Raw genomic sequence first — 26316 nt, 5'->3', positions numbered from 1 at the left:
CTACTAGGATAATGCTGAACTGAATCAGATTATTTTTATTTTATCTTTAACACGATTTAACCCAATGATGTATTCTGAAGTGAGCACATGTGGATTTGAGATTGATTTTCTGCCCACCCAGCTTCTGATCAGAGCTGTGCTGTCTGCGGAAGGGGGAAGCATCGAGCGAAGGTCTTGGAAATGGTGTTGCCTGGGAGATGGGGGTGGGGGTGGGGTGGGGGGGTTGTGCTCTTTGATGACTAACTCTATAATGAACGAAGTGTGGTTGACTGACAGAACTGCTCTCCTGCTGTTCTCACAACTGCCTGCCTGCATTCTCTCCAGCAGTAATTTCAATTCTAACATCACCAGCTTTCCATGAATTTATTGCCTGTCTTCATTTACAAATCTCCTCTGTAACGTTACCAAGCCCTGCATCTTCACGCTGGCCCAGTTCTGCTGTCAATTTGGCCTCCTTCAGTGACACCATTTCAGCCATCATGAGTTCACATTCTCCTCTGACCTGTTCCTGTAAACCAGTCTTCCAGAGACTCTATTTAAACTGACTCTTTAACCCCTAACTCTGATTGCTTCTTGGTACGTTTTCATTGTGACAAAGCTGCCAAATAATTAGCTGTTAATTGCACAGAGGCAGATGCTGAGGAATCTCTTTGATCCATCTGCCTCTTGGCTGAAGTTCAGTGTATATTGTATATATTTGTGTGCGTTAAGTCTCTACCTTGTGAGAAATAAATAACACAAATGCTGTAAATAACAGTCAATTGAAACTATTTCCAAACGGTTTGAAGTTTTTTTTCAATGAAAACAATCGGTTGGATGATAAGCTGTGAGTACTGAAAGAGTTAAACAAAGTCCAGTTAGGTTTGACACTGATTGCTTGCCTATTCAGTGGATCTAAGAATTCTATACAAAATATTCTCAATCTAGTACCTAGTGAGCAGAGGACAGCGGCTTAAAACTGGCGCACGGTGGCTCAGTGGCTAGCACTGCTGCCTCACAGACCCAGGGACGTGGGTTCAAGTCCCACCTCGAGCGACTGTCTGTGTGGAGTTTGCACATTCTCCCTGTGTCTGTGTGGGTTTCCTCCGGGTGCTCTGGTTTCCCCCACACTCCAAAGTTGTGCAAGTTAGGTCACTTGGCCATGCTAAATTGCCCATAATGTTAGGTGCGTTAGTCAGGGGTAAATATAGGGTAGGAGAATGGGTCTGGGAGGGTTACTCTTCAGAGGGTTGGCGTGGACTTGTTGGGCCAAAGGGCCTGTTTCCGTACTGTAGGGAATCTAATCTAATCAGTGCATAACCTGGATTGGCAACTTCAATCAGAGGCCACAGGATACCTGCTATAGAAAATGTAAAACATACCGGTAGATCTTTCTTTACCAAGTCAGCGGAAGACACAATAGTAAAGATTGTAGAGTTTCGTACTGAATACTGGGCATGTTAAATTAGCACAGATTGTAATAGTGCACAAGAAGGCCATTCAGCCAATTGAGTCTGTGCCAGCTCTCATTTAGTCCCATTCTCCTGCCAAATCTACACATTTGGCCTCTCCAAATTACAATCTAAATTAAATTTGACGGCTTCGATTGAACCTGTCTCTACCATATTCTCAGGCACTGTAGTCCAGCCCCGAACCACTCACTGCATCAAAAGTTTTACCATGTGCCACTTTGGCTTCTTTTGCTAATTATTTTGAATCGGTGTCCTTTTGTTCTCAAATGTTTCAAGAGTGGGAATGGTTTCTCCATTTCTGTTCTGTCCAGAATATCTCTATCAAATCTCCTCTTGGCCTTCTATGCTTTGAAGAAAACAGTATTAACTTCTCCAGTTGGCCTTCATAAGTGAAGTTGGAACCCCCTTCAAAGATGTCACCTCCTTCCTAAAAAGTGGCACCCAGAACTAGTCACAGTGCTCCAGTTGAGGCTGAATTAGTGTCAATAGAAGTTGCTTTCGTCAGCCATATTGTGATTAATAATGCTGGGATACTTTTTTTTCCAAGCTAATCCTTCTCTGAGCCTGTCCTGCCACCTTTCATGAGTTAAGCCCATAGGTCTGCTACCCTAGGTCCCTCGGAGCCTGGACTCCATAGCCTGCTCTTTCTTTTGTCTTGTCTCTCCACATTCTACCTCACTTCACATTTCTCTGCAGTAGCTTTTGTAGCTGTACACTGTCCTCCTCACAGAGTACAATGCTTCCAAGTAACTGCAACCTTTGAACTTGCACTTTGTACACAAAGGTCTAAGTAATTAATATATTATGATAAGGAAAAACAAGTATCTCAACACTGATCCCCAGGAAACTCCACTACGAACATTTCCCTGGACCAAAAATATCCATTAACTCTATTCCTGTCAGTCAGCTACTTCCATATCCTGCTGCTCCTGTCTCTTTTAGGCCATGAACCATGACATCATTCACAGGTTTGTTCTTTGCCGCTGTATGAAGTGTCTTATTGAAGGCGATGTGCACTGCATCAACTGCGCTACTCTGATTCCCCCTCTTCATAAAATGTCAGCAAGTTAGCTATTCACAACTTACCCTGTAGAAATTCATCTGGTGCTTTCTTCAATTCATTTACACTTAGAAGAATTCCATCCCCACGTTGGGTGCATAAAAAAAACTCTCAAAAAGATAAACATTGAAATAAGAGGAATAATCTAGCAAGACTTATTTGAAAAGTGTTTTCTGTGAAGATCTCATTTTGAAAAGGTCAACGGATGTGTACACATCCTGTAATGGATGAAAGGATTAGAGGGGCCATGAGGAAAATGTTTTTCATCAAAGGGAGGTCAGTTTCTGAAACTAGAGGCAGAAACCCTCAACTCGGTTAGAAGGTGCCTGGATATGCAACTGATGTTCTGAAAATGAGAAATATGCAGGAATGGAGGAAGTGATAGGACATGAATTGCTCCTTATAAAAGCAAGTACTGACATGATGGTTGAATGACCTTCTGTGTAATGATGATTCTCTGACTCTATGGTACACAGCCCCAGGTAGAACAGAAACAGCCCTGGTTCTGTACACATTCATTGTAGAGTTGGATAATTTTTTGGTGGTAGAGAAGTTCTACAATTGGCTTTAATGTTCTTGAAGTAGTTTGGATTCCTGCCCCCAATCATAATGCAAGCAATTTTGCTGGAATTATATGCCTGAGAATGCTGAGTAAGGAAAATGCAAGGTACAGTTGTATAATCCTCGGAATATTAACTGGATCAAACAGGAGGATTGAGGTGGTAAGATAAATCACAGTAATTTCTAAATGGAAACATGGAGATGATGAAGGAACAATTAGTTATACTGATCCAAACACAGAAATCACAAAGTTACAAATTATAATTTAAAGAACAACGGAATATGGGGCTTGATTTCAAAGGGGTGGAAATTACATTACTCCAGTCGGTGCACCAAGTTCAGTTCTGGACACACCATCTCAGGAAGGATATGTTGGCCTTGGATGGGGTTCAGTGCAGATTCACCAGAAAATAATCATAGTTAATGGGATTAAACAATGATGGAGGTTTAGAGTGTTATATTCCCATGAGCGTAGATTGAGATTTAATTGGCATTTAACTTGATCAAAGGAATTGACGGTTTTTCTCTCTCTCTCCTATTTTCTCTGATAAGTGAATCCAGATCAAAGGAGACCTTTAAATCTCTCATTTTAAGGGTCACAATGTCAGGAATTACTTCCCTAAAAGGGTGGTACAAATCTGGAATGCCCTACCTAGGCAGCAGGGTCAATTTTTAAAAAAACAAATCTGAGATTAAACAAGGGTTACAGAACCAAAGCAGGTAGATAGAATTAAGATCAACCATGATAGAAATGAATTCTGCAACAGGCTTCAGGGGGCTCAATGAGTTCTTATGCCCATCGAACTTTAACGTTATGTGGTGCTCAAGTCAATTGATCACTTCCACCTGCACTTGCACACACCATACAATTAGCAAATAGAACTCTTGTAGTGCAATGGTAGGTGAAGTGACTCCACAGAGGCCAGTATCCCATCACCAAGTCATCCTTCATTTACACGTGAATAGGCCTTGACTTCAGTACTGCTTCCTTCGGAGTCAGGTTCCAGGATGATGTCGGTATCTCTGATACTAACTGTTTTTTTCCCTCTTTTTTTTTAACTGCGGTAGTGCTTATTTTTTCCCCAGCACCCCTGGTGTGTGTGTGTGTGCAGGTGTGAGACACAGTGAGAGGCACAAAGTGCACGAATCTTTATTCAATTTCCACCACCAGGAAGATAGGAAAACACCCGGGTGGCCAGTGACAAGCAGTGCCCTTCACGTCAAAGGGCAATGCTGTGTGATCAAACTGTGAAGGGGAGGGCAGGGACTAAATCAAAATAGAGTTGGAGGGGGAAATAATGCACTCCACTCCCCCTAACCGTTCTTTTTTTATTATTAACCCCACACTACCGCCTAACTGCGGTAGTGCTTATTTTCCCCAGCACCCATGGTGTGTGTGTGCAGTTGTGAGACACAGTGAGAGACGCAAAGTGCACAAATCTTTATTCAATATCCACCACCAGGAAAAGTAGGAAAACACCCGAGTGGCCTGTGACAAGCAGTGCCCTTCACGTGAAAGGGCAATGCTGTGTGAACAAACAGTGAAGGGGAGGGCAGGGACTAAATCAAAATAGAGTTGGAGGGGGAAATAATGCACTCCACTCCCCCTAACCGTTCTTGTATGTCAGCCAGGACTCCCTGATTGGATCAGATTAACAGTCCCAATCAAGGAACTCCTATTCTATGATGTCCACCTGGCTGACCATGTTACAACCATTACAATAGTGTCCCTACCTCTGAGGCAGGAGACCTGGGTTCAAGTTTCACCGGCTCCAGAGATGTATTATGACACATCTGAATAGGTTGTTTTAAAATATTCAGAACTGCTCAACTCTGTTAAAAACAAGCTTAATTTGGTTTAATTCAGCCCAACTGAACTTATTTTTTCAAAAGCAAATGTCAACAATTGATACAATTCTCCTCAGCATCCAGTAAACACAGTTGCACAAATAGCTGCTGCACAAAGATTGCTGATAATCCCCCCAGCCTCTCACAATATGGAAAACGTGGTGTTGTACATTTATATTTCTTTTCCTCCCCTTGGTAAGTCCATATCATGAGTTCCACATCAGTGAGCAACGTAGGTGACTTGCAGACTTCAACAATGCCGGTTCACACAGTGCTAGTTGTGGAGAGCGAGAAGGGATCCTGATTCACTTGGTCAGTTCCTTTAGCAGGTGGTTGTGCTAATTTCAATAATTTGCCACTGGTAGCAAGGTGCAATGTGCCATGAAATGCACGCTCATGGCTTTTCACTCACCTGGGATGTGGCACCAGAAGTGAAGTCATCTCCACACACACAAAAAAAATAGGGAGCATCAGAAGTTGGGTTGTAATGTCCTCTTGTGATGTCTCACTTGGGATTCAGCTTAAAGCTGCAAAGACGGGGTGACCGTCAGTCTTTGGTAGTGAGACATTGAGTGATTACTTGGAAAAGTGGCAACAACATCAAAAGAAGGCAGAGTATATAATCCTGTAACTAATACAATCTTCAAAATCTGTAAAACATGTCACTAACATAATTGCAAACAAATATCATTTATAATTCTTAAAAACTCCACACTGATTAGGAATTTTACCAGGGTAACAGTTTATAGCCAGCTAAGAATAATTATGGGACCAGCTCGTTGAATAAAAATAGAATGTTCTGAAAAGAGAAAATATCCTCAGGCATGGAAAGAGAAACAGATCTGTATTTCAGGGAGAGTTTCTCATTAGAGCAACTTCTGATTAGGAATCACCTCCTCACCACCTGATCAGGAATTGATCACAACCCCCCCAAAACCAAAGCTAGACCCTGATCAGGAATTAGCCCCCCACCCCCCACCCCTACAAACTCAGACCCTGATCAGGAATAACCCCCTCCCTTCCCTCACCAAACCCAGATCCTGAATTACGCCCCCCCCTCACCAAACCCAAACCAGGAATTACACCCCCCCCCCTCACCAAACCCAGACCCTGATCAGGAATTACCCCCTCCCTTCCCTCACCAAACCCAGATCCTGAATTATGCCCCCCTTCACCAAACCCAGACCAGGAATTACACCCCCCCCCTCACCAAACCCAGACCCTGATCAGGAATTACCTCCTCCCCCCCTCACCAAACCCAGACCCTGATCAGGAATTACCCCCTGCCAGCTTCCACCAAATTCAGACCCTGATCAGGAATTACACCCCCCACACCAAACTTAGACCCTGATCAGGAATACCATCCAAACTCTGAACTTGATTTTTTCTTTTACAGGATTTATAGTCTGTTTTCAGAAATTTCCATTTTTTTCAGGCTTCCCCAGTTTTTAACCTTGCAGTGAAATAAAAACCTGCAGTTACAGCACCATGAACCATATACAGCGGTAGAAAGGACAATGCAACAAACATGAGGCAACAAACATAATCAACATTAATATTTTAGAACAAAATCAATGAACAGATTTATCTTATGACCCTGATTACACAGCAATCCTTGAAACCCATTACCTTAGATATTCTCTGTCTAACCCCATACGGAGAATTTATTTATCACCTCATGCAAGCTTATTAAAAATATAATAGTGCAATTAAAGTATGTACAGACTGTTGTTGCATGTGCTGCTCCAGTAGGAGGCAGCAATAGCAGGTCAGAGAGTTCTTTTTGTGGAGAAGCTGAGAAAATCAAGCTTTGAGTCACCCTTGGCAGAAAACAGAATGTTCTACAACAATGTTGCTTTGAACAGCTTCGCACGATGATTTATTGGTGTTCAGATTCGAGTAGACATAGGGTGATGAGAGAAGGTCCTAGTTCCAGCTGGTTAAAGAATGAATTGTTTTTTTTTTGCTGGTACAAGCAATGGACTGAAAACAGAAGCACAAACAATCTTTCATGATCTGCAGCCTCAAAATTATGCTAGGCAACAGTGAGCAACTGATTTTAAATATTTATATAAAATTACTTACTGCATTATTTACCACCAACACTAAACTTTAAAGTGAAATCTTAAGATTAACATCTCCACTAAATGTGGAATAATTTTATGTGCCACAAGTAAATTTCGACATAAGAGACTGGTAGCAAAAACAAAAGCTTGCAGAATAGAAGGCAAATGATTAACCGGGTAAGGAGATTAGTTTGACGCTAGAAGATCAGGAATGGAGAATGGAAATCCAATAAAAATCTGCAATGGTGCTTAACTATTTGCTACGTTCATTAATAACTTCGATACACAATAGAAAGAGAGAGAGAGAGAGAGAGAGTCATATATCTAATTGTAATGATGACACAAGGACTGATGACATAGTCATGATGCAAAGGGGAGCACAAAATTCTAAACAAACATTGATTAGACAAACAGTAGTCTCCAGAGTAGTGATCCAGAGACCCAGAATAAATTGGCTAAATACAATTTACTTCCCTAGAATCAGCACCAGACATATTAAAAGTGACTTCAGTCTGTTGAAACTACAACACCTGATTACTGACCCGCTAAGCAACATGCAGTAGCTCAAGTTTAGGGATACCACAACTGGCAAATCAGATGCAAGCTCTAAAGTCCTGCCACATCCAATCATGATTGATGATAGACAATTAAGCAACTGAGTACAGGGGTAGTCTCCAAAAACATCCCCATCCTCTGTGATGGGAAAGCCAAGCATACTAGTGCAAAAGGGTGAAGTATTTGCAAGCCTCATCAAACAAAGTACCAAATGGATGATCAATCTCAGCCTTCTTCTGAGGGCCCCAGCAGCAGAGATGACAGCTTTCAGACAATTCAATTCACTTAGCATGACACCAAAAAAATGATACTGCAAAGGTAGGCCTTGATCACATTCCAGCAATAGTACCAAAAACCTGTGCTCCAGAACTTGATTGACCCTTAGCCAAAACTGTTCCAGTATGGTTACAACACTGGCAGCTACCTAATAACATGGAAAATTGTCCAGTCCACAAAAATAACCAAGAAAAATCCACCTCCACCAATTACTACCCCATCAGTTTACTCTTGGTCATCAGTAAAGCGATGGGAGATGTCACCAACAGTGATCTCAAGCTGCACTTACTCAACAGTAATCTGCTCACTGATCCTCGGCTTGAATTTCACCAGGCCCACTGAACTCCTGACTAAATCAGCCACATTACTGGGAACCTATGCAAGGCCAAGAACAAATGACAGAAAGGGAATATGAGAAGTGATAGGCAGTACAATCAAAACAATGCCACAGTAAAAAGTGTATTTTCTTTATTCAGTCATGAGATGGGGGTCTTGCTGATTAGATAGCATTTGTTGCCCATCCCTAGTTGCCAGTGAATTGAATGGCTTGCTCAGCCATTTCAGAGAGTCAACCACATTGTTGAGAGTCTGGAATCATAAATAGGCCAGACCAGGTGAGGATGACAGATTTCCCACCCTAAAGACAACAGTGTACCAGATGGCTTCATGGCCATCAGTAGATTCTTAATTCCAGATTTTTAAAATTGGATTAATTTCCACCATCCACTGCAGAAGTCAAACCCAGGTCCACAGACTATTAGCGGAGTTTCTGAATTAATAAGTCTGGCCATAATACCGCCACACCAACACCTCCTCATAATGGGACAAAGAACATTAAAGAGACAAGCTGGGAGGCTTTGTGCCTGAATTCATGGAGCAGATGAAATAAAGTGGATGCACTAATCACACAAATAGATATATACAGGAATGATAGATTGTTGGGCTTATGGAGACATGGCTGCAGGGTGACCAGTGTTGGGAATGAAAACCCAGGGATATTTGGTATCTAGGAATGACAGACAAAAAGAAAAAAGCCAGTGGAGGAAAGGAGCATTTGTATTTACAGGTGATTTTAACATGCATATAGATTAAGCAAATCAAATTAGTCACAAAATTATAAGAATTAAAGAATTCCTAACTCCTAACATGGGATGGTTTTCTGAGGAACTAACTGGAGAATAGGCTACCTTAGACCGGGTCTCATACAATGAGAAAGGGACAATTGATAATGTAATTGAGAGAGACCCCTTGGGAATGAACAACTATAATATGCTAGAATTCTTCATCAAGATGCGGAATAAGGTAGTTGATTCTGAGACTAGGGTCCTGAAAGTTAATGAGGGAAGCTATGACAATATGAAGTAGGAGTTGTCTACTATGGACTGGGAAATGTTCCTGAAAGGGACACGGTGGATAGACAAAGGCAAAATTGAACTATAAAAATTGTTTTCCCTGTCTGATTCAAGAGTGTAAAGAGAGCAGTGGCCAAACTATGGCTTATGAGGAAATCTGAAGGTAGCGTTAGGTGCGAAAAAAAAAGCATGCAATGTGGCAAGAAAAGAACAATAAACCTGAGGATTGGGAACAGTTTAGAAATCAGCAAAGGGGGACCAAGGGATTGATTAAAAAGGGATTGTGACTCAGCTCGAGGTAAACATCAAAGTAGCCTGTAAAGAGTTTCTATAGTTTTGTAAAGAGACAAAGAATGATGAAAAATTAATGTACGTCCCTTCTGGTCAGAAGCAGAGGAGTTTATAATGGGGAACAAAGACATGATTGACACAAAAGGAGGATAAGGTACCAAAAATGAAGAACATCATAAGGTTTAGGGAGAGGAAGGAACTGACGCAAATCTGTATTTGTAGAGAAATGATGTTGAAAAAAAATTGATGGGATTAAAGGCTGATAAATTCCCCAGGTGCTGATAATCTACATCCCAGAATACTTAAGGAAGTGGTCCAAGAAAAAGTGGATGTATTAGTGGTCACCTGGACTCTGGAACAGTTCCTACAGATTGGAGGGCAACTAATGTAACCCCGCTAATTAAGGAGGAAGGAAGACAGAAAACAGGGAATTATAGACCAAAGAGTCTGATGTCAGTAACGGGGAAGATGCTAGAATCCATTATCAAGCATTTTATATCAGAACACTTAGAAAACAGTGGTAGAATCAACACAGTCAGCATGGATTTACAAAACAGGAGTCTTGCTTAACAAATCTACTGGCATTCTTCAAGGATGTAACCAGTAGAGTTGACCAGAGGGAATCAGTGGATGTGGTTTGTTTTGGAATTTCAGAAGGCTTTCAACAAAGTCCCACGTAAGAGATTAACGTGTAAAATTGAATGGCAAGCAGTGACTAGTGAGGTACCTCAGGTATTAGAACCACAGCTATTCATAATATATGTTAATGATTTAGATGAGGGAACTTAATGTAATACCTAAAACTTTGCAGATGACACATTGCTGGATGGGAGAGTGGGCTACGAGGATGCAGTGATATTGCAATCTGATTTGGACAGGCTGAGTAGGTGAGCAATTTCCTGGCAGATGCAGTATGATGTGAACAAGTGTTAGGTCAGTCACGTTGGTAGTAAAAGTAGGAAAGTAAATTATTATTTGACTGGCTGTAAATGGAGAGAAGGGAATGTTCAATGAGACCTAGGTGTCCTTGTGCATTAGTTGCTGAATGTAAACGTGTCAGTGCAGCAGACAGGAAAGAAGATAAACTGTATGTTGGTCTTCATAGCAAGAGGATTTGAGTACAGCAACAAGGATGTCTTACTACAATTGTACAGAGCATTAGTGAGGCCACACCTGGAATATCATATCCATGTTTGGGCTCCTTATTTGTGGAAGGATGTTCTTGTTAGAGAGGGAGTGCAGCAAAAGGTTCACCAAATTGATTCCTAGGATGGCAGGACTGATGTATGAGGAGAGATTGAGTCAGTTAAAATTGTACTCATGAGAAAATGACCTGGGGGTTGCAGTGAGAAAGAGACTCACTGAGATTCTTGTGGAGAGAGGAGGAGAACTTCTTCAAGGTAGGCATCCTTGCAAGATGATTCGCAGTAAGGTTAAAATTAGCTAGGCTAAAATTAGCTAGGCAAAAATTAGGACTGCAGATGCTGGAAATTAGAGTCTACATTAGAGTGGTGCTGGAAAAGCACAGCCGGTCAGGCAGCACTCAAGGAGCAGGAAAGCTCTTCATCAGGAGCAATCCTGATGAAGGGCTTTTGCCCGAAACGTCGATTTTCCAGAACCAGGCCTCTCAGTTTAAGGATAAGGGGTAAACCTTTTAGGACTGAGATGACAAGAAATTTCTTCACCCAGAGAGCAGTGAGCCTGTGGAATCCACTGCCGCAGAAAGTAGTTGAGGCCAAAACATGTTTTCCAAGAAGGAGGTAGAGATAGCTTTTGTAGATAAAGGGATTAAGGGATATTTGGGGGCGGGGTGGGAGCTGGATGGGGGGGGGGGGATGCGAAATGGGATGAGGATATTGAGCTCAATGATGAGCCATTGCTCATAACGAATAGTGGAGCAGGCTTGAATGACCTACTGTTGCTTCTATCTTCTATGTTTAATGACTTTGCTACAGCTTTGCTCCAAACCTGGATAACACAGCTGATCTCAAGAGGTGAGCTGAGATTGACTGCCCTTCATATCAAGGATACATTTGACCACTTGGCACCAAGGAGGCCTGGCAAAACTGGAGTCAATGGGATTCAGGGGCGAGGGTAGAAAGAGGAACTCCTCACTGGTTGGAGTCATACTGAGCTCAAAGCAAAATGGTTGTGCTTCTTGGAGGCTAGTCAACTCATCCATAGGTCAACACGGCAGGAGTTCATTGGGCACTACTTCATTGGCATCACTCTAATGTAGACTCTGATTGCCAGCATCTGCAGTCCTCACTTTTTCCTAGTTAATTTTAAGACAACATCCTCAAGGGAGCAGTGGCATGACGGTAGTGGTAATGTCACTGCACTGTAATCCAGAATCCCAGGCTAATGTCCTGGAGTGAGAGTTGCAGTGGTCATGGCCTGAAAACGGTCTCACCACTCAGCAAATGATGATAATGTTTGCCTCCTAGTGGCTTGCCATAGAGTGACTTTAGCTGCAGAACTGGTGAGGAAGTTCTGCTTTCAAAATCTAAGGACGGAAAGAACTGTTGAGTTCCGGTTTTTCTTTGAAGCTTTAAAGTAGTTATCACAATTTGGGTGAGAAATGAGCATGACTGAGCCAAACAGATATCATTTTATCACAATAGAGTAACATTCCACTGACTGTTTCATGAAATGCATTAAATATTACAGCCTCACATTACATGAAATGCTTCCACTCTGATTTGGAAGTGAAGTGTTCTTTGTACTTATAAATTTCAACACTTCAATAATAAATTTTTATGTCTCTTTCAATCCTATTGCATTGCAAGATGTACCTAAATTTGTAACTTCTATTATTGGATTTTAAATAAGTTCCTTAAATTACAAATGGCTGCTATTTTTTTCAGGTTGACGTGAAAAATTCAACACTAAAATGTCCATATTGTTGGAGTTGATGCCACCTACTGGTACAACCTCAGTTTACAAATAGTTGCAATCAAAATGATGAGTTGGCCCAGAATCTCATTTAAAATTTCCGAGATGGCCGTAAGCATTATAAGTACATCTCACAGTTTTACAACTATTCATTTATTTTTCTTCTTTCATCACACCTCTTCCACATTATAGAATCCCTACAGCGTGAAAGCAAGCCATTCAGTCCATCAAGCCTCTACGAACACTCCAAAGAGTTTCCCACCCAATTCCATTCTCCACCATATCCCTGTGACCCTGCATTTCCCATGGCTAACCCACACATCCCTGGGTACTACTGGGCAATTTAGCATGTGTAATCTACATAACCTGCACATACTTGGACTGAGAGGGGAAACTGGACCACCCAGACACAGGAATAGTGTGCAAACTCCACAGTCACCCAAGGGTGGAATTGAACCCAGGTGCCTGGCACTGTGAGGCAGCAGTGCTAATCACTGAGCTATCATGCCACCCTATTATGTCAAAAGTAGTGGATTCTCAGCTACAGGACACTCCTACCTTGCAGATAATTATAGCAAAACATCTCAGTCTCCTAATTTGCTCACCCCCAGGGATATTTTGCAATCTGCAAGATGGTTCCACATTTTTTCATTGCTGTTTGGATACATTTCTAATTCGGAACAGGTTCCGCCAATCACTGAATTGTGACAATAGCTAAACTGACAAAAAATATTTGTTGAGGGATATTTTCAAACTTGTTTGCAAAAGAGAAAACTCCTTTTAAATGGCATTGTTGCCATCTTCAGGGTGTCCCAAAGTGATTTCTAGGTAAGTAGCACTCCGAACCCCAGGCTAATGTTCTGGGGACAAGTGTTTGGATCCAACCGTGGCAAATGGTCAAATTTGAACTTAAGAAAAATCTGGAATGAGGAGGTAGCCAGACGACAACAATAAACTCTTACCTGGCTCACCAACATTTACTAGAGAGGGAACTCGATCATCTTTATCTTGTCTGCCTTACATGTGACTCCCAACCCATGGCAATATGCTGGACACTTGCCTCTCTACCCTCTGAGTCACTAAGTATTGGGCATAAATGATGGTCTAGCCATCGACGCCAACATTTCATAAACAAATGCATTAAAGTACTTATTTTATAAAACACAGTCACTGTTGTAATGTATGGAACACAGTAATCAATTTGTGCAAGACAAGGTACCATAAACAGCAATGTGATGATGGCCAGACAAGCTGCTTTTAAAATGGTCGAGGGATTATAAATATTGGCCAGTATACCAGGGACAACTTCAAAACAATGCGATGAGATCTTTTACGTCCACCTGAGAGGGTTGACAGGACTTGGCATTAATGGTTTATCTAAAATGCAGCACCTCCTACAGAACAGCAATCCCATGGGTCTGAGTTGAAGAATCAGTTGAGATGTTGAGTTCAGATTCTAGCTACTACTGAAATTTGAAGGCACCATATTTGTGGCAAGATTGGACAAGTTTTGTTTGCCACTAGATGGCACACAATGAATATATTTGTACAAAGCATCAGTAGTGTGTTTCTGTAGAAATAATAGTTAAAAACATATGCCACAATTTAGATAAAGTGCGGTCACCTTTGGTCACTGTCTATTCACTGGCTGTGAATAAGAAGAGAGTTATAATTTTAAACAAGCTTTGAACAGATTTCTACAGTGTTACTCTGCTGTTTTCCTGGAGCGTCAGACACTGAGGGGTGACCTTATAGAGGTCTACAAAATTATGAGGGGCATGGATAGAATAAATAGACAAAGTCTCTTCCATGGGGTGGAGAATCCAGAACTAGAGAGCATAGGTTTAGGGTGAGAGGGGAAAGATATAAAAGGGACCTAAGGGGCAACTTTTTCACACAGAGGGTGGTACGTGCATGGAATGAGCTGCCAGAGGATATGGTGGAGGCTGGTACAATTGCATATTTAAGAGGTATTTGGATGGGTATATGAATAGGAAGGGTTTGGAGGGATATGGGTCAGGTGCTGGCAGGTGGGACTATATTGGGTTGGGATATCCGGTCAGCATGGATGAGGTGGACCGAAGGGTCTGTTTCCTTGCTGTACATCTCTCTGACTCTAACAAACACAGGGCAGCATGGTGGCTCAGTGGTTAGCACTGCTGCCTCACAGTGTTAGGGACCCAGATTTGATTCCAGCCTTGGGTGAATGTCTGTGAGGAGTGTGCACATTCTGCCCGTGTCTGCGTGGGTTTTCTGAAGGGTGCTCTGGTTTTCTCCCACAATCCAAAGCTGTGCAGGTTGGATGAATTGGCCATGCTAAAATTGCCCATAATGTTCAAGGATGTGCAGGTTAAGTACATTAGTTAGGGGTATATGTAGAATAATAGGATAGGGGAATGGATCTGAGTAGGCTACTCTTCAGAGGGTCAGCGTGGACTTGTTGGGCAGAATGGCCTGTTTCCACACTGTCTTGGTTCTATGAACATATTGAAGGAATCTAGGATTACTTGTTTGGTTGATTTTATAATGCCAGGGCTTTATGGGAGTCAGTTCTGTGTGTAAAAACTGAGCATATTCACCCCTCCTGTTATTACAGTATACAGAATCAACTGAGCAGAAGAGTCAGGAGTTCTTGCTCAGTGTACCTTTCATTGTGGTAATTTGGATTGGATGGAAGAGTATTGATTACTAACTGCAGACTGTGGGGAATGAAAGACCATGACATGAACTGTGCCAGTACAGTGATCACGACAACCAGGTCTGAATATATACAGACAGGTGAATAATTGGGAACATTTGCAAAATGAGATACTTTTACAATGAAAACAATAATATTGTAATCTCAGGTTTGTATATTTTCAACAGGTGTTGGAGTCCAGAATTTCGCAGGTTACAGTGAGCTCTGGGTATGGCTGGTGTGACCCATGGCATAGGTTCTCAAAGCAGATTAGCTCAATTAACCCACAAGTAACATATTCCTATACTATTTTGATCTGAGCTGCAAACCTCCAGTTTCAAAATCCTGTGGTGGCCCCAGTACAATCTCAGAAACACACCAATGGAATTAGGTCAATGGCATGACATGGGCCTTTGTAATACTAATGGGCTCATTCAATGTTGCACTAACAGTCTTTGCTACGATATCTTTGTCCTCCTCCTCCTTCTGCTAGCAAATCTCCAGGTTTAACCAGTAGGCAAAAAGCAAATGGCAGATGTATAATCATAAGTGCATTCAGGACCTAAGTTACAGATCAAATTTCACAGTCCATGTGGATTTCCCAGTACTGGGTGTCAAGCATCAATTTAAAGAGCAAGGTGTCATTTAGGAAGTCTGCAGCACAACACAGTCAGAAATTTTCTTTATGACTCTGTAAAATCACATGGAATTTCGTGGCAACCTCGAATGTGAATCATTCTAGGAGGAAAAGAGCCAACTAACACAGCAGAACGAAAGTTAAGTTAATCACCGCTATGTGGCTGATAGTTTTGGTAGTACCTCTTGATTGTGCTTTGGAAGTTACAGGCTTCCAGCTACAGCAAGTGGCAAGTAAATACCTATGTTCTTACAGTTTTACAAGCATTCAGACAAACATAGGGTGGCAGAATGGCTCAGTGGTTAGCACTGCTGCCTTACATTGCCAGGGACCCGGGTTCGATTCAAAGCTGTGCAGATAAGCTGGATTAACTATAGTAAATGTGGGGTTACAGGGGTAGGATGGGATGCTCTTCAGAATGCTGGTGCAGACATAATGGGCCAAATGGATTCTGTGTGTAAGGATTTTTGTGCAATGGTAATGTCCCAACCTCTGGGCCAGAAGGTCTGGATTAAAGTCCCACTTGCTCCAGAGGTGTGTCATAATGTGCGTAATTAAAAATATCTATAAATGATCATGAGTTAGCAGTGGTTAGCCATTCAGCCCCTCACACCTGCTCCATTGTTCAATAAGATAAGGATGATCTGACCGTGACCACAACCCCACATTCCCCAGAGCGGGGGCTGAGATTCCCCATACTCATGACCCTCTAAGAGAAAAACATTCCTATTCAACTCCATCTTAAATGGTAACCTCTTATTTTTAACCTATGTCTCCTAGTTCTAGTCCCTCCAACAAGAGGAAACTACCTTGCAGCATCTGCCCTTTCAAGTTCCCTCAGGGTCTCTTATGTTTTTAGTAAGATTGCATTTCATTCTTCTAAACTCCAATGGAACAGGCCCCACTTATTCAACCTTTTTTCATAAGGGCAACTCCTCCAGCTCAGGAATCCCAGTTCTGAAGGGCTTTGAGTTATGCTAGCAATACACTGCCTACTTACAAACGTGTCCACAAAGGATGTATGACATTGGGATAGCAAAGATAAGGAAGGGAGTAAAAATTGAAAAACAAGTGTTCCTTTCAACATTATGAGTAGTTGCCAATGGTTGAGAGACAAGACTATTGGATGCCATGGGATTTATATTTGTTGCATGAAACCAACAACAATTTTTATTATGCTGATAACTGTACTCATTTCTAGAATTATACCGTGGCCAAAAGGATACGGTTAAGATAATAAATACTTCAGATAACTCTCGTTCACCTCTAACATCTCTGATCCTTACCCATCAACTGACTGCAGACTCAGCGGGAGTCCATCCCAGCGTCACCGTCAGGGAAGAGCAGCTTTGCCAGAATCCCAGAGTAATAGGGTCCAAACACCATCCTGTTGTGGTTCAGAATATGGCTGAAGGTGCAGCCAACCTCCTTTAGCTCTGCCTGAATTGGAGCAAGACCCCCGGGGAGAACATGAAGGCCGTTCTGTGGACTCGAGGAGTTGAGAAAACCCTTCAGGTATGAATGAACCCGCTCACCTACAAAAAGAGATACTGCTTAATGAAACCAGTAAGATGACATTGCAGAGTAGGTCCTAGCAAGGTAGGTCAAAAAATGTTAAAAAAAGTATGAAATTTTCTCATAATACATTGATCTGGTTTCAGTATGTATATAGTGATAGTATTTCTCTTCAAGTAGGAAATTAGTACATCTTCAGAGATTGAGATCTTGGGTGTTGGGGAGATTCAAACATTTCAGTTAAAAACTTTCCGAATGTTTGGAGCCTATTTCTTGGGATTGCCTAGATGTTTAGGCAATATTGGATTGAATAGTCTGGATGTTTGCATTACCTCGCTTAGGGAAGATCTGTAGATATCTTCCCTTTGTATCTAGACAAAGGGAATGAAACTTATTGGTGGACTTTCCTTAATGGCGAATTAGTAGTGTGAATACTGTCAATATTTCTAATAAACCCTTGATTCTGATGGTAGCACTTCATTTTGACTGTTGTTCCCTCTCCTACATTTTGATCTCTAGGTATTGACCCACCCTGGGGTCCAGCTCAATACCTTTAGCATTTAACCACCATGGCCACCCTTTATGACACAGCAAAGAGAGTCAATTGTGGCAGGCTGGAATGGGGTAGTCCTGACTAATGTTCCCTCCTCTGGGCTCCATTGCTAATTCCAATGCTGCTTTGCTGAGGTAGGCCCATCAGCACGGAATCAAATCCATTCTGGGATCACGCTGGCCAAAGTGCCCCGGTTCCACAATAAACACTGCATTAACCAGCTGAGTCATTCCAGACACACTTAATATTGAATGTAAATGGAAATAATGGAATATTGTGTGTCAATTCACATCTGGCCTTCAATGCAAAGGAACTTTAAGTACAGGACTAAAAGGTGAGTTGCTGCAATTGCAGAGAGCTGGAATGAGGCTGCCCCTGCAATATTGTGTGCTGTTTTGATCTCCTCATCTAAGGAAGGATGTACTTGCCAGAGAGGGAGTACAATAGAGGCTCACCAGATTAACTCCTGGTACAGTGGGATTTTCTTACAAGGAGAGATCGAGGAGGCTCCAGCATTATGAAGAATGAGAGGCAATCACATTGAAACTTGCAACTTCTTACAGGGCCGACAGGATGGATGTCGGAAGGATCGTTCCCATGTGTTCAAGGTCAAAGATCGGGGGCACAGTGTCAGACTAAGGGATTGGCGAATCCAATCGGAGAAGAGGAAGATTCTCTTCACTCAGTGAATGGTAAATCTTTAAAATTCTGTGGAAGCTGTGGAACTACTGAGCACGTTCAAGTCAGAAATTGACAGGTTTCTGGAGAGTCATGGTATCAAAGAGTCAAGAATAGTGGGAAACTAGCATGGAGGTACATGATCAGGTAGAATCTTGGAGCTGAATGGCCTCCTCTAGTTACTATTTCTGATGTCGGTCTGCTCTGTGTAAAGAACAGCAACATGCAGTCATGACATGACAGCTCAATCTCATTCAGAAAACAGCCTCTATTTCACAGGTCACTATCCAGGAGGGCTCTGCTTATTTTGGAGATTACACAATGAACTCACCAATCAGATTCCAAATGACATTGTCTCTCTGTGAAATGCTGCAGATTTGTCCTTTTAAGCTGGCTCCCTGCTCACTTGTCAGGGGAGGATACCCATGGGCAGGAAGTGACTTGTCGAGCTCTCTGTATATCTGGTCGCTGACTGCAAGTAATACATCTTCGAACCTGAATATTGTGGAGATTGACAGAAGGAGCAACACAAGAGTCCTTTAGATAACACTTACTGCCAATGATGATGGAGAGGGACCCTTTGATTACAGATACCACCTGTTCAGGATTCAGAATCAAAGCCTCAGCCGTTCAGGTCTGTAAAGCTCAAAACATCAGCTTGGCTTGCAATATGGAGGATAGAAAAGGGAAACTTTCTCTCCCTTTCATCTATCCTTCTGACAGTCATTCAAACAATGGAGGCAAAAAATAAACAGTGTTACACTTAATGAACATGGAACATAGAACATTACAGCCCTCGATGTTGCGCCGACTTGCCATACCAATCTGAAGCCCATCTAACCTACACTATTACATGTACATCCATATGCTTGTCCAGTGACGACTTAAATGCACTTAATGTTGGAGAATCTACTACCTTTGCAGGCAAAGCATTCCATATCCTTACTACTGAGTAAAGAAACTACCTCTGACATCTGACCTATATCTATCACCCCTCAATTTAAAGCAATGCCCCCTCGTGTTCGCCATCACCATACTTGGAAAAAGGCTCTCCCTGTCCACTCTCTGGGAATGGAACTGAAAATATGGTAATTGGACTTGGGAAAAAAGAATGTAAAATAGGGGCACATGGAAAACCAGACCAAAAAAACTTAAATGTTTTCCAATGTTGAGATGGAAATCCTCTCAAGAGTCTCAGAACGAAGACAGCTTTTTTCCATCAATATTTGAGAGGGTTCTAAATGAGCCAAAATCTTATGATGAGCTACTCCAAGTTGTTGGCTTGAAGGACCCCTCAGATTCAACAACAGGTTTAGCCAGGTGGGAAAGAAAATGAAAGTGTTTCACAATTAAATATCCCAAATGGGGAAACTGAATTCCATTTTGAAATTATGATGCACACAACTGGAAAGGAATTGATTTTCACCAGGGTGTGAAATAGGAGTGCTTCATTGTGTCTATTTCCCAGGCAGCAGTGACCATCTTGGGCACTTGGTTATTGACAACAAAACAAGGTTATTGACCAAAAACATTGGACTGGATGTAACCACGGTAACAGACTAGGAGGCAAGATGGCAGTCTTCTGGCCACAATGGCATCCAACCAGCTGCAAGAATTTGAGCATAGCAGCCAATGGAGGCACTTACAAGCCACCTTCCATCACTACCAGTGTGCCATAGTCATGTGAAGGTCCAACCGCCAAGTGGATAGACTATTAGGTAAATCCTAGCGACCTCCCAAGAAGACCCTTCTTTATGACCAATCCATGGAGCATCATTCTCCACCCCCCCCCCCCCGAGTAACAATAGCCAACCCTGTGGCCACCACTTGAACCTCCCTGCCAGGATCTTGATGTGCTGAATAAAACGGACTGTGTCTTCAAGGGCACGTCACCATCTCACCTTCATCTCTCAGTCTCATTGAGGGCTACCTCCGATGGTGGAGCTGCTGAGGTTGCTCTGTTTGGACAAGCAACTCTGGGAGAACCTTAGCACATGGTAGTCCCAGCAAACTGGTCGCCATCAGTAAAATACCACTTCAGGTTCCCGCGTTTTGCCAGTGCCAGGTCAGCACCTGCTTTCAACCCTGGCACCTGAACCCCTTCCCTTCCCTCGAAACGTTGAGCCAATACTTGGTTTCTTCCTAGAGGGGTGTTGCTGAGTGTTTCCAGCATTTTCTGCATCATATGTTCCACTTGGTTTATACTCAGCCGGATAATTGGTTTATCAGTTCACGTGTGGTCCCAACCAGGAGAAGTACCCAGGAATCTCGGAAGCAGATAGAGAAGATCACAGCCCGTTTAATGGCTGTCACTATTTCCAAAACATCTGATCACAGGCTGTGAGTGAGTACTAAGAGACCAAGACGTGCCACATAAATTATAGGTCAGAAAGCCATGGTAAATTTGAGTCCCAAAAAATTTCTTGATTCAGCTGAGACCTCTGTTTTCTGTCCTTGTGTGTAGATTGGGACAGGTTTACATAAATAGACAAAGGAAAGTTGCTTCCTTTAGCTGAAGTTCTAGCAAACACAGATTTCAGAGTTTGGGGAAAAAAAAACGCAGGGGAGATGTAAGGAGTACCTTTTGTAAACAGAAACTCTGCCCTTGAAATGAGCATGAATAATATTTACTGAAGAGCATTGGATGGACACTTCAGGGAAGTACAGGGGACAGAGATGGAGAAGGGGATTGGGAATGATTGGATTGATTTACTGAGGGCCAACATAAAGTACATGGGCTGAGTGATCTCCTTTTATGCCTTAATGACTTCAAGAACAAACATAAGCCTCAAGTCCGGCAAGGTTATTTGATAAACATTTCAACCTTCCGATGGCCTAGTTTCCTTTGTACAAGCTAAACACTTCTACATTCCAGAGTAAACATGTGCCTTGGGATATACTTAAACAATCTCCATGCCCATCATTATCTGGGAAACAACTTTTAAGTTCAGTTCAATAAAATGACTGATTCTCACCTTGTTACGGCTGACCTTTAGTTAAACTGTTTAGCTTAACCATCCAAAATGTCTACAACAACCCTAAAACGCAAATGAACCTGGAATGATGTTCTTGGTCTAAATGCTACAAGACTTCTAACTTTTTTTAAAAAAATGTCTTATGGGGATTTGGACATCACTGGCTGGCCAGCTTTTACTGGTTGTCCCTTGTTGCCCTTGAGAAGGTGGTGAAGCTGCTGTCTTGAACTATTGCAGTTGGTTTGGTGTAGGTAGACCCACGATGCCATTATGGATGGAGTTTCAGGATTTTGATGCAGTGACACTGAAGGAATAGCAACATATTTCCTATTTTATGGTTGGTAAGTGGCTCGGAGGGGAAATTGCAGGTTGTGGTGTTCCTGGGTATCTGTTGCCTTTGTCCTCCTACATGGCAGTGCTTATGAATTTGGTAGATGTTGTCAAGGAGCCTTGGTGAATTTATGCAGTGCATCTGGTAGGTAGGAATCACTGCTGTTTCTTCGCATCACTGGTACAGGGGGTGGATGTGGTGCCAATCAGGCAGGCTGCTTTGTCCTAGATGGTTTAAGCTTCCGGAGTATTGTTGGAGCAGCACCCATTTAGGCAAGTGAGGAACTTTTCATCACAGAATCCTGAGGCCCTGATCTGTTCTTATAGCCACGATTTATTTATATGGTTAGTCCACCTCAGTTTCTGGTTAATGGCTCTCCCAATTTTGGGACTAATGAGGAGAATTTTATACGTGTGCCAAGATGGTGTGCGCCATTCTGTTTCCTGTCATTACCAACATCCTTTTCTTCTTCAGTATCGGCCAGAGGGCAGTGAATTTCTGTGGGTCTGGAGTTACATGTAAGCTTGAATCTATCTGGCAATTTATCTGCTCTGGTGGAATACAAACCTGTGTCCCCAGAATATTACCTGGGTCTCCTGATTACCAGGTGAAAGTGAGGACTGCAGACGCTGGAGATCAGTCAAAAGGTGTTGTGCTGGAAAAGCACAGCAGGTCAGGCAGCATCCGAGGAGCAGGAGGATCAATGTTTCAAGCTAAGCTCTTCATCAGGAACCTGATGTCATTCCAAACAAAGCTTATGGTCAAAACATCAACTCTCATGCTCCTTGGATGCTGGCTGTGCTTTTCCAATGCCACACTCTCCTGATTACTAGCCTCGTGATAACACCACTATCATGATCTCACTGACTGCATGTGTGTATAAAAATAGGTCCATTCTGTTAGTATAGGATATCGAGGTTGATGCTAAAGAAAGTCAGCATTAACACAGGGCCCACGATTGTAGAAAGTAAGGGGGTACAAAAGCTCTCGTGTTTCAAAGGAAAGACCAAACACAGTTTAAGGTGGAAAGGTGTCTTTATATAGTGCATTAGTGAAAGCTGGATGGATTGTGTGTTTGAGACCTTGTCTAGACATTGTTTTTATAACAAAAGAGTTGAATGGTGAAAAGGAATGGCTATAGAGTCAATTTTTGGGATGCTGGGGCAAAACAGCATTTTGCTTCCAGATCTATCATGTAATCATAACATAAGTAGGTTAGACTGAAACAGGTGAGAGGTTTCCAAAACTATTGTGAAATAGTGGACCCGGAAACGTCTGTCTACATTCTGACAGCTGAAAGTTGTGCAATGTTTTCACCTGGGTAAACTCAATGAATAGAGCGATCATTACAGCTGGTGCTCCTAACCACACTTCAGAATAATCCATCTCCCCTGTTGCTTCCTGGAGACACAGGTGCTCAGGTTAACTTACTTGCAGTTCAGCCCATCCAACAAGGCACAAGTGACTTGCTTTAGTTTATCTACAAACCCAGGCAAACCACAAATGGCTGCTCCCACTGCATTACTGGTTACCAATAGAATGGAGGCCACCAGAGTCAGCTGATCAACTCTTTGCTGCAGTTCCTGGAGACGTGATCTGTCCATCAGTAGAGTCTGTATTGGGGGGTTGGAAATGCAAATGTTAGCTCAGTTTATCAACAGGAAATTTGCAACATTCACTGGTTGAGAGAATCATCAGAGCAAGTATAACTCTTTTCAAGTATTGAACTATTTCTATTCCATCTCTATGCTCATTAACTGGGACCAAACAACAGCACCAATATGTGGGTTAGAATTGGCCCATGCAGACTTTGGATGATTGGAATAAGAGGTGGGAGGGAAACCAGACCAGGTTTCAATATTGGATTGTCATTGAGTGACCTTTGCTGGACAACATGCAGTGTGCATGTGTCAGGACTGGTCATTTCCACAATCTGATAAGTAGCTGACCACCAGCCAAAGCACAGACTCTCACTTAAGGGTCACAACAACTAAAGACTCACCACCACCCAGGAACCATACCCCTGCACTTTCAGGACAAGAATGAAGTTAGAACCTTCATAAATCAATGTCCTAGCTTGGCCTGAGTTGCTAGAAGTATTCATCCTGAAGTAATTAAGCCGCCTTCCAATTTTTGGGAAAGGAACAACATATTCTGGCTTCTCCAAACTCTCAGTTGTGAGTGGTAGTATTGAGCTTTATTATCAGAGTTCAAAGTTTTCTTTAGATACCGTGTTGACATTAAAGTTCCCAAATTGTAGGTGGACTTCAGTCTTGCAAGACTGTTTCTGGGACCCTTTGCTCTCCTCTTCACTTTAATCACTTTCTGCTTATCTGTCCTTCTCCATTAGTCTTGACTGGGAATTCTGTTTTGACATTTCTATTCATGTCGGAAGAGAATACAATCCGACAAACTGATGGGAGTGGGAGAATCTGGAGCTCGCAATATGAATTTTTGTTTCTGGGAGTAAGCAGGTGTGAAGTTGGTTCCAGGAATGATCAACAGTTTCAGCTGCAGATGGTGCTATTATCACTCAACTATAACAAATATCTGGAAGCAATCAGATCATCAGAATAAACCTGAATTTTAAATAACTATTTTCAATTTAAGTTGTTGAAGGAATGATTTGCATGAGATGTGGATCTTGCAGCTGCTCCCAAGATTCAGGCTTATTTCTAGATTTACTTGTAATAACGGAGAGAAATCTATATCTCAGAATTGGAGGGCCAAATGCAGACTGGTGGGATTCATCTAGTTTGGGATTATAGTCAGCATGGACTGGTTGGCCCAAAGGGTCTGCTTCTGTGCTGTATGACTCTATTACAGTGACTCCATGAGATGCACAGTATCCCACCAACATTCTGACAAAGCATCAGAAAAGCCATTCACAACTGCTGTACTTGGAGTAAGTCTCATTATCAATACCGCCAATTGCAAGATTGAATTACCGTGGGCGGCATGGTGGCACAGTGGTTAGCACTGTTGCCTCACAGCGCCTGAGACCCGGGTTCAATTCCCGACTCAGGCAACAGACTGTGTGGAGTTTGCACGTTCTCCCCGTGTCTGCGTGGGTTTCCTCTGGGTGCTCCGGTTTCCTCCCACAGTCCAAAGATGTGCGGGTCAGGTGAATTGGCCATGCTAAATTGCCCATAGTGTTAGGTAAGGGGTAAATGTAGGGGTATGGGTGGGTTGCGCTTCGGCGGGTCGGTGTGGACTTGTTGGGCCGAAGGGCCTGTTTCCACACTGTAAGTAATCTAATCTAATCTAAACAGAATCTATTTTACTTCTCTCAATGTGCTTGTTTGTTTGTTTAAAATGGACAGTGGCTGTTTGGGAACTACTGTGCTGAAGATATTATGAATGCTAGTCTCCAAGGCAGCCTTGATAAGTTCTGAAACACTATGAAGCAAAAGATCTCAATTCCCTTGTCAACATTGATCAGTAAATATAAGTCGTTTAAATGTAAATAGCCAAAAATTGTCCCACGCTGTTCAGGACTAGCCAGCTCTGACTCTACTCGGTCTCATTTCCTCAGGCTCTCCCTGAAGTCACATTAAATACATCAATTATCAAATTGTGAACAAGGCCACAGCTGTACAATGGCAGAGAGTGATTGAAGGAAGGAGGGTCTTTCCACCCATGAATGGATGGACAAGACATAATAACTATCACAGCAAAGAGTTTGACACATGTTTCATTTGGACAGAGACTGCCCTTTGAAGGCTGTGTATACACCTTTGCCTTCTCCTTACATTTCTCTTTTCCATGGTATGCACTGTTAAACACAAAAAAAGTGTGCTCGCATATTACAGTATTCAGGAGTCATGTGATTGGTGGCTCGGATCAAAGTAACTATGTATGAGAAGCATATGAGGATCTATATGGGAGCGAATAAGGAGTTGAGGGAAGATAAAGCAGAATTATCTAGCACTACAGCAAAGCTGTATCCAACCAGATTGGCAAAAAGGTCATATGCTGGTTTTAAACTTAAAATAACTCAATCTGTTTTTCCAATGATATAATTCAATTCTAATCCAGTTCCCACCTACTGTATGATTTAATGTTCTCTGTTAATTAGCAGTTTATTGTGACAAATTTAATTAATCTGGGCACCTTTAAAGCATCTTTAAGTAGGAAATGAGTCCATGAAGATAGCTGATTTGTCATTTTGCAGCACTATCTGCATTCTCCAGCATGGCAACAGTAGGTGGTAGGCACAGCCCTCTAACCTGTTCAAATAGGTGCTCTGTGTTCACTGGTGACTTGGCGCTTACCTCTGGATAAATGTTGGTGTCCTGGTCCCATTTCAACAAGTTCACGTAGCCTTGATTCAGCACCACTATCGGGCTCACTGCTGCTGGACCATTACCACGAGATGGTGAGACTGAATGGATAGTTTTTTCAATTGCTGCCTTCAGCCAGGCAGTTGTGTGCTCCAAACCATCTGAAAAAATGAGGAGGAAGAGGATAACAATGGCAGCTTGATGTAGAAATTAATGAGACACTGGTTCAGTTACGGACTTGTTTACCAACACAGGCCCAAAAGGCAATTCTGAAGAAGAATCATATCAGATTCAAAACATTCACTCAGTTTT

General features: G+C 42.3%; 1 protein-coding gene across 5 annotated transcripts in view; it reads right to left on the bottom strand.

Annotated features, from left to right (window-relative positions):
- Positions 1-6176: 6176 nt before the first annotated feature.
- Positions 6177-26316, bottom strand: part of LOC132828426 (T-complex protein 11-like protein 1) — a 53769-nt gene continuing 33629 nt past the window's right edge. For 4 of the 5 annotated variants that reach the window (XM_060845531.1, XM_060845532.1, XM_060845533.1 and 1 more), the window contains 5 exons: positions 25996-26165; positions 23153-23334; positions 18747-18910; positions 16956-17204; positions 6177-6903 (listed from right to left, as the gene is read on the bottom strand). In XM_060845531.1, the coding sequence (XP_060701514.1) occupies positions 16975-17204; positions 18747-18910; positions 23153-23334; positions 25996-26165 (746 nt within the window). In that variant the 3' untranslated portion in view covers positions 6177-6903; positions 16956-16974. Of the gene's footprint in view, positions 6904-16955; positions 17205-18746; positions 18911-23152; positions 23335-25995; positions 26166-26316 lie in introns of those variants that run through there. The other variant, XM_060845535.1, reaches the window with a different exon arrangement.

The sequence above is a fragment of the Hemiscyllium ocellatum genome, chromosome 26 (genome assembly GCF_020745735.1).
Source record: "Hemiscyllium ocellatum isolate sHemOce1 chromosome 26, sHemOce1.pat.X.cur, whole genome shotgun sequence".
In the NCBI taxonomy this organism is placed as follows: Eukaryota; Metazoa; Chordata; class Chondrichthyes; order Orectolobiformes; family Hemiscylliidae; genus Hemiscyllium; species Hemiscyllium ocellatum.
This window is presented reverse-complemented; position numbering and strand designations above follow the sequence as displayed.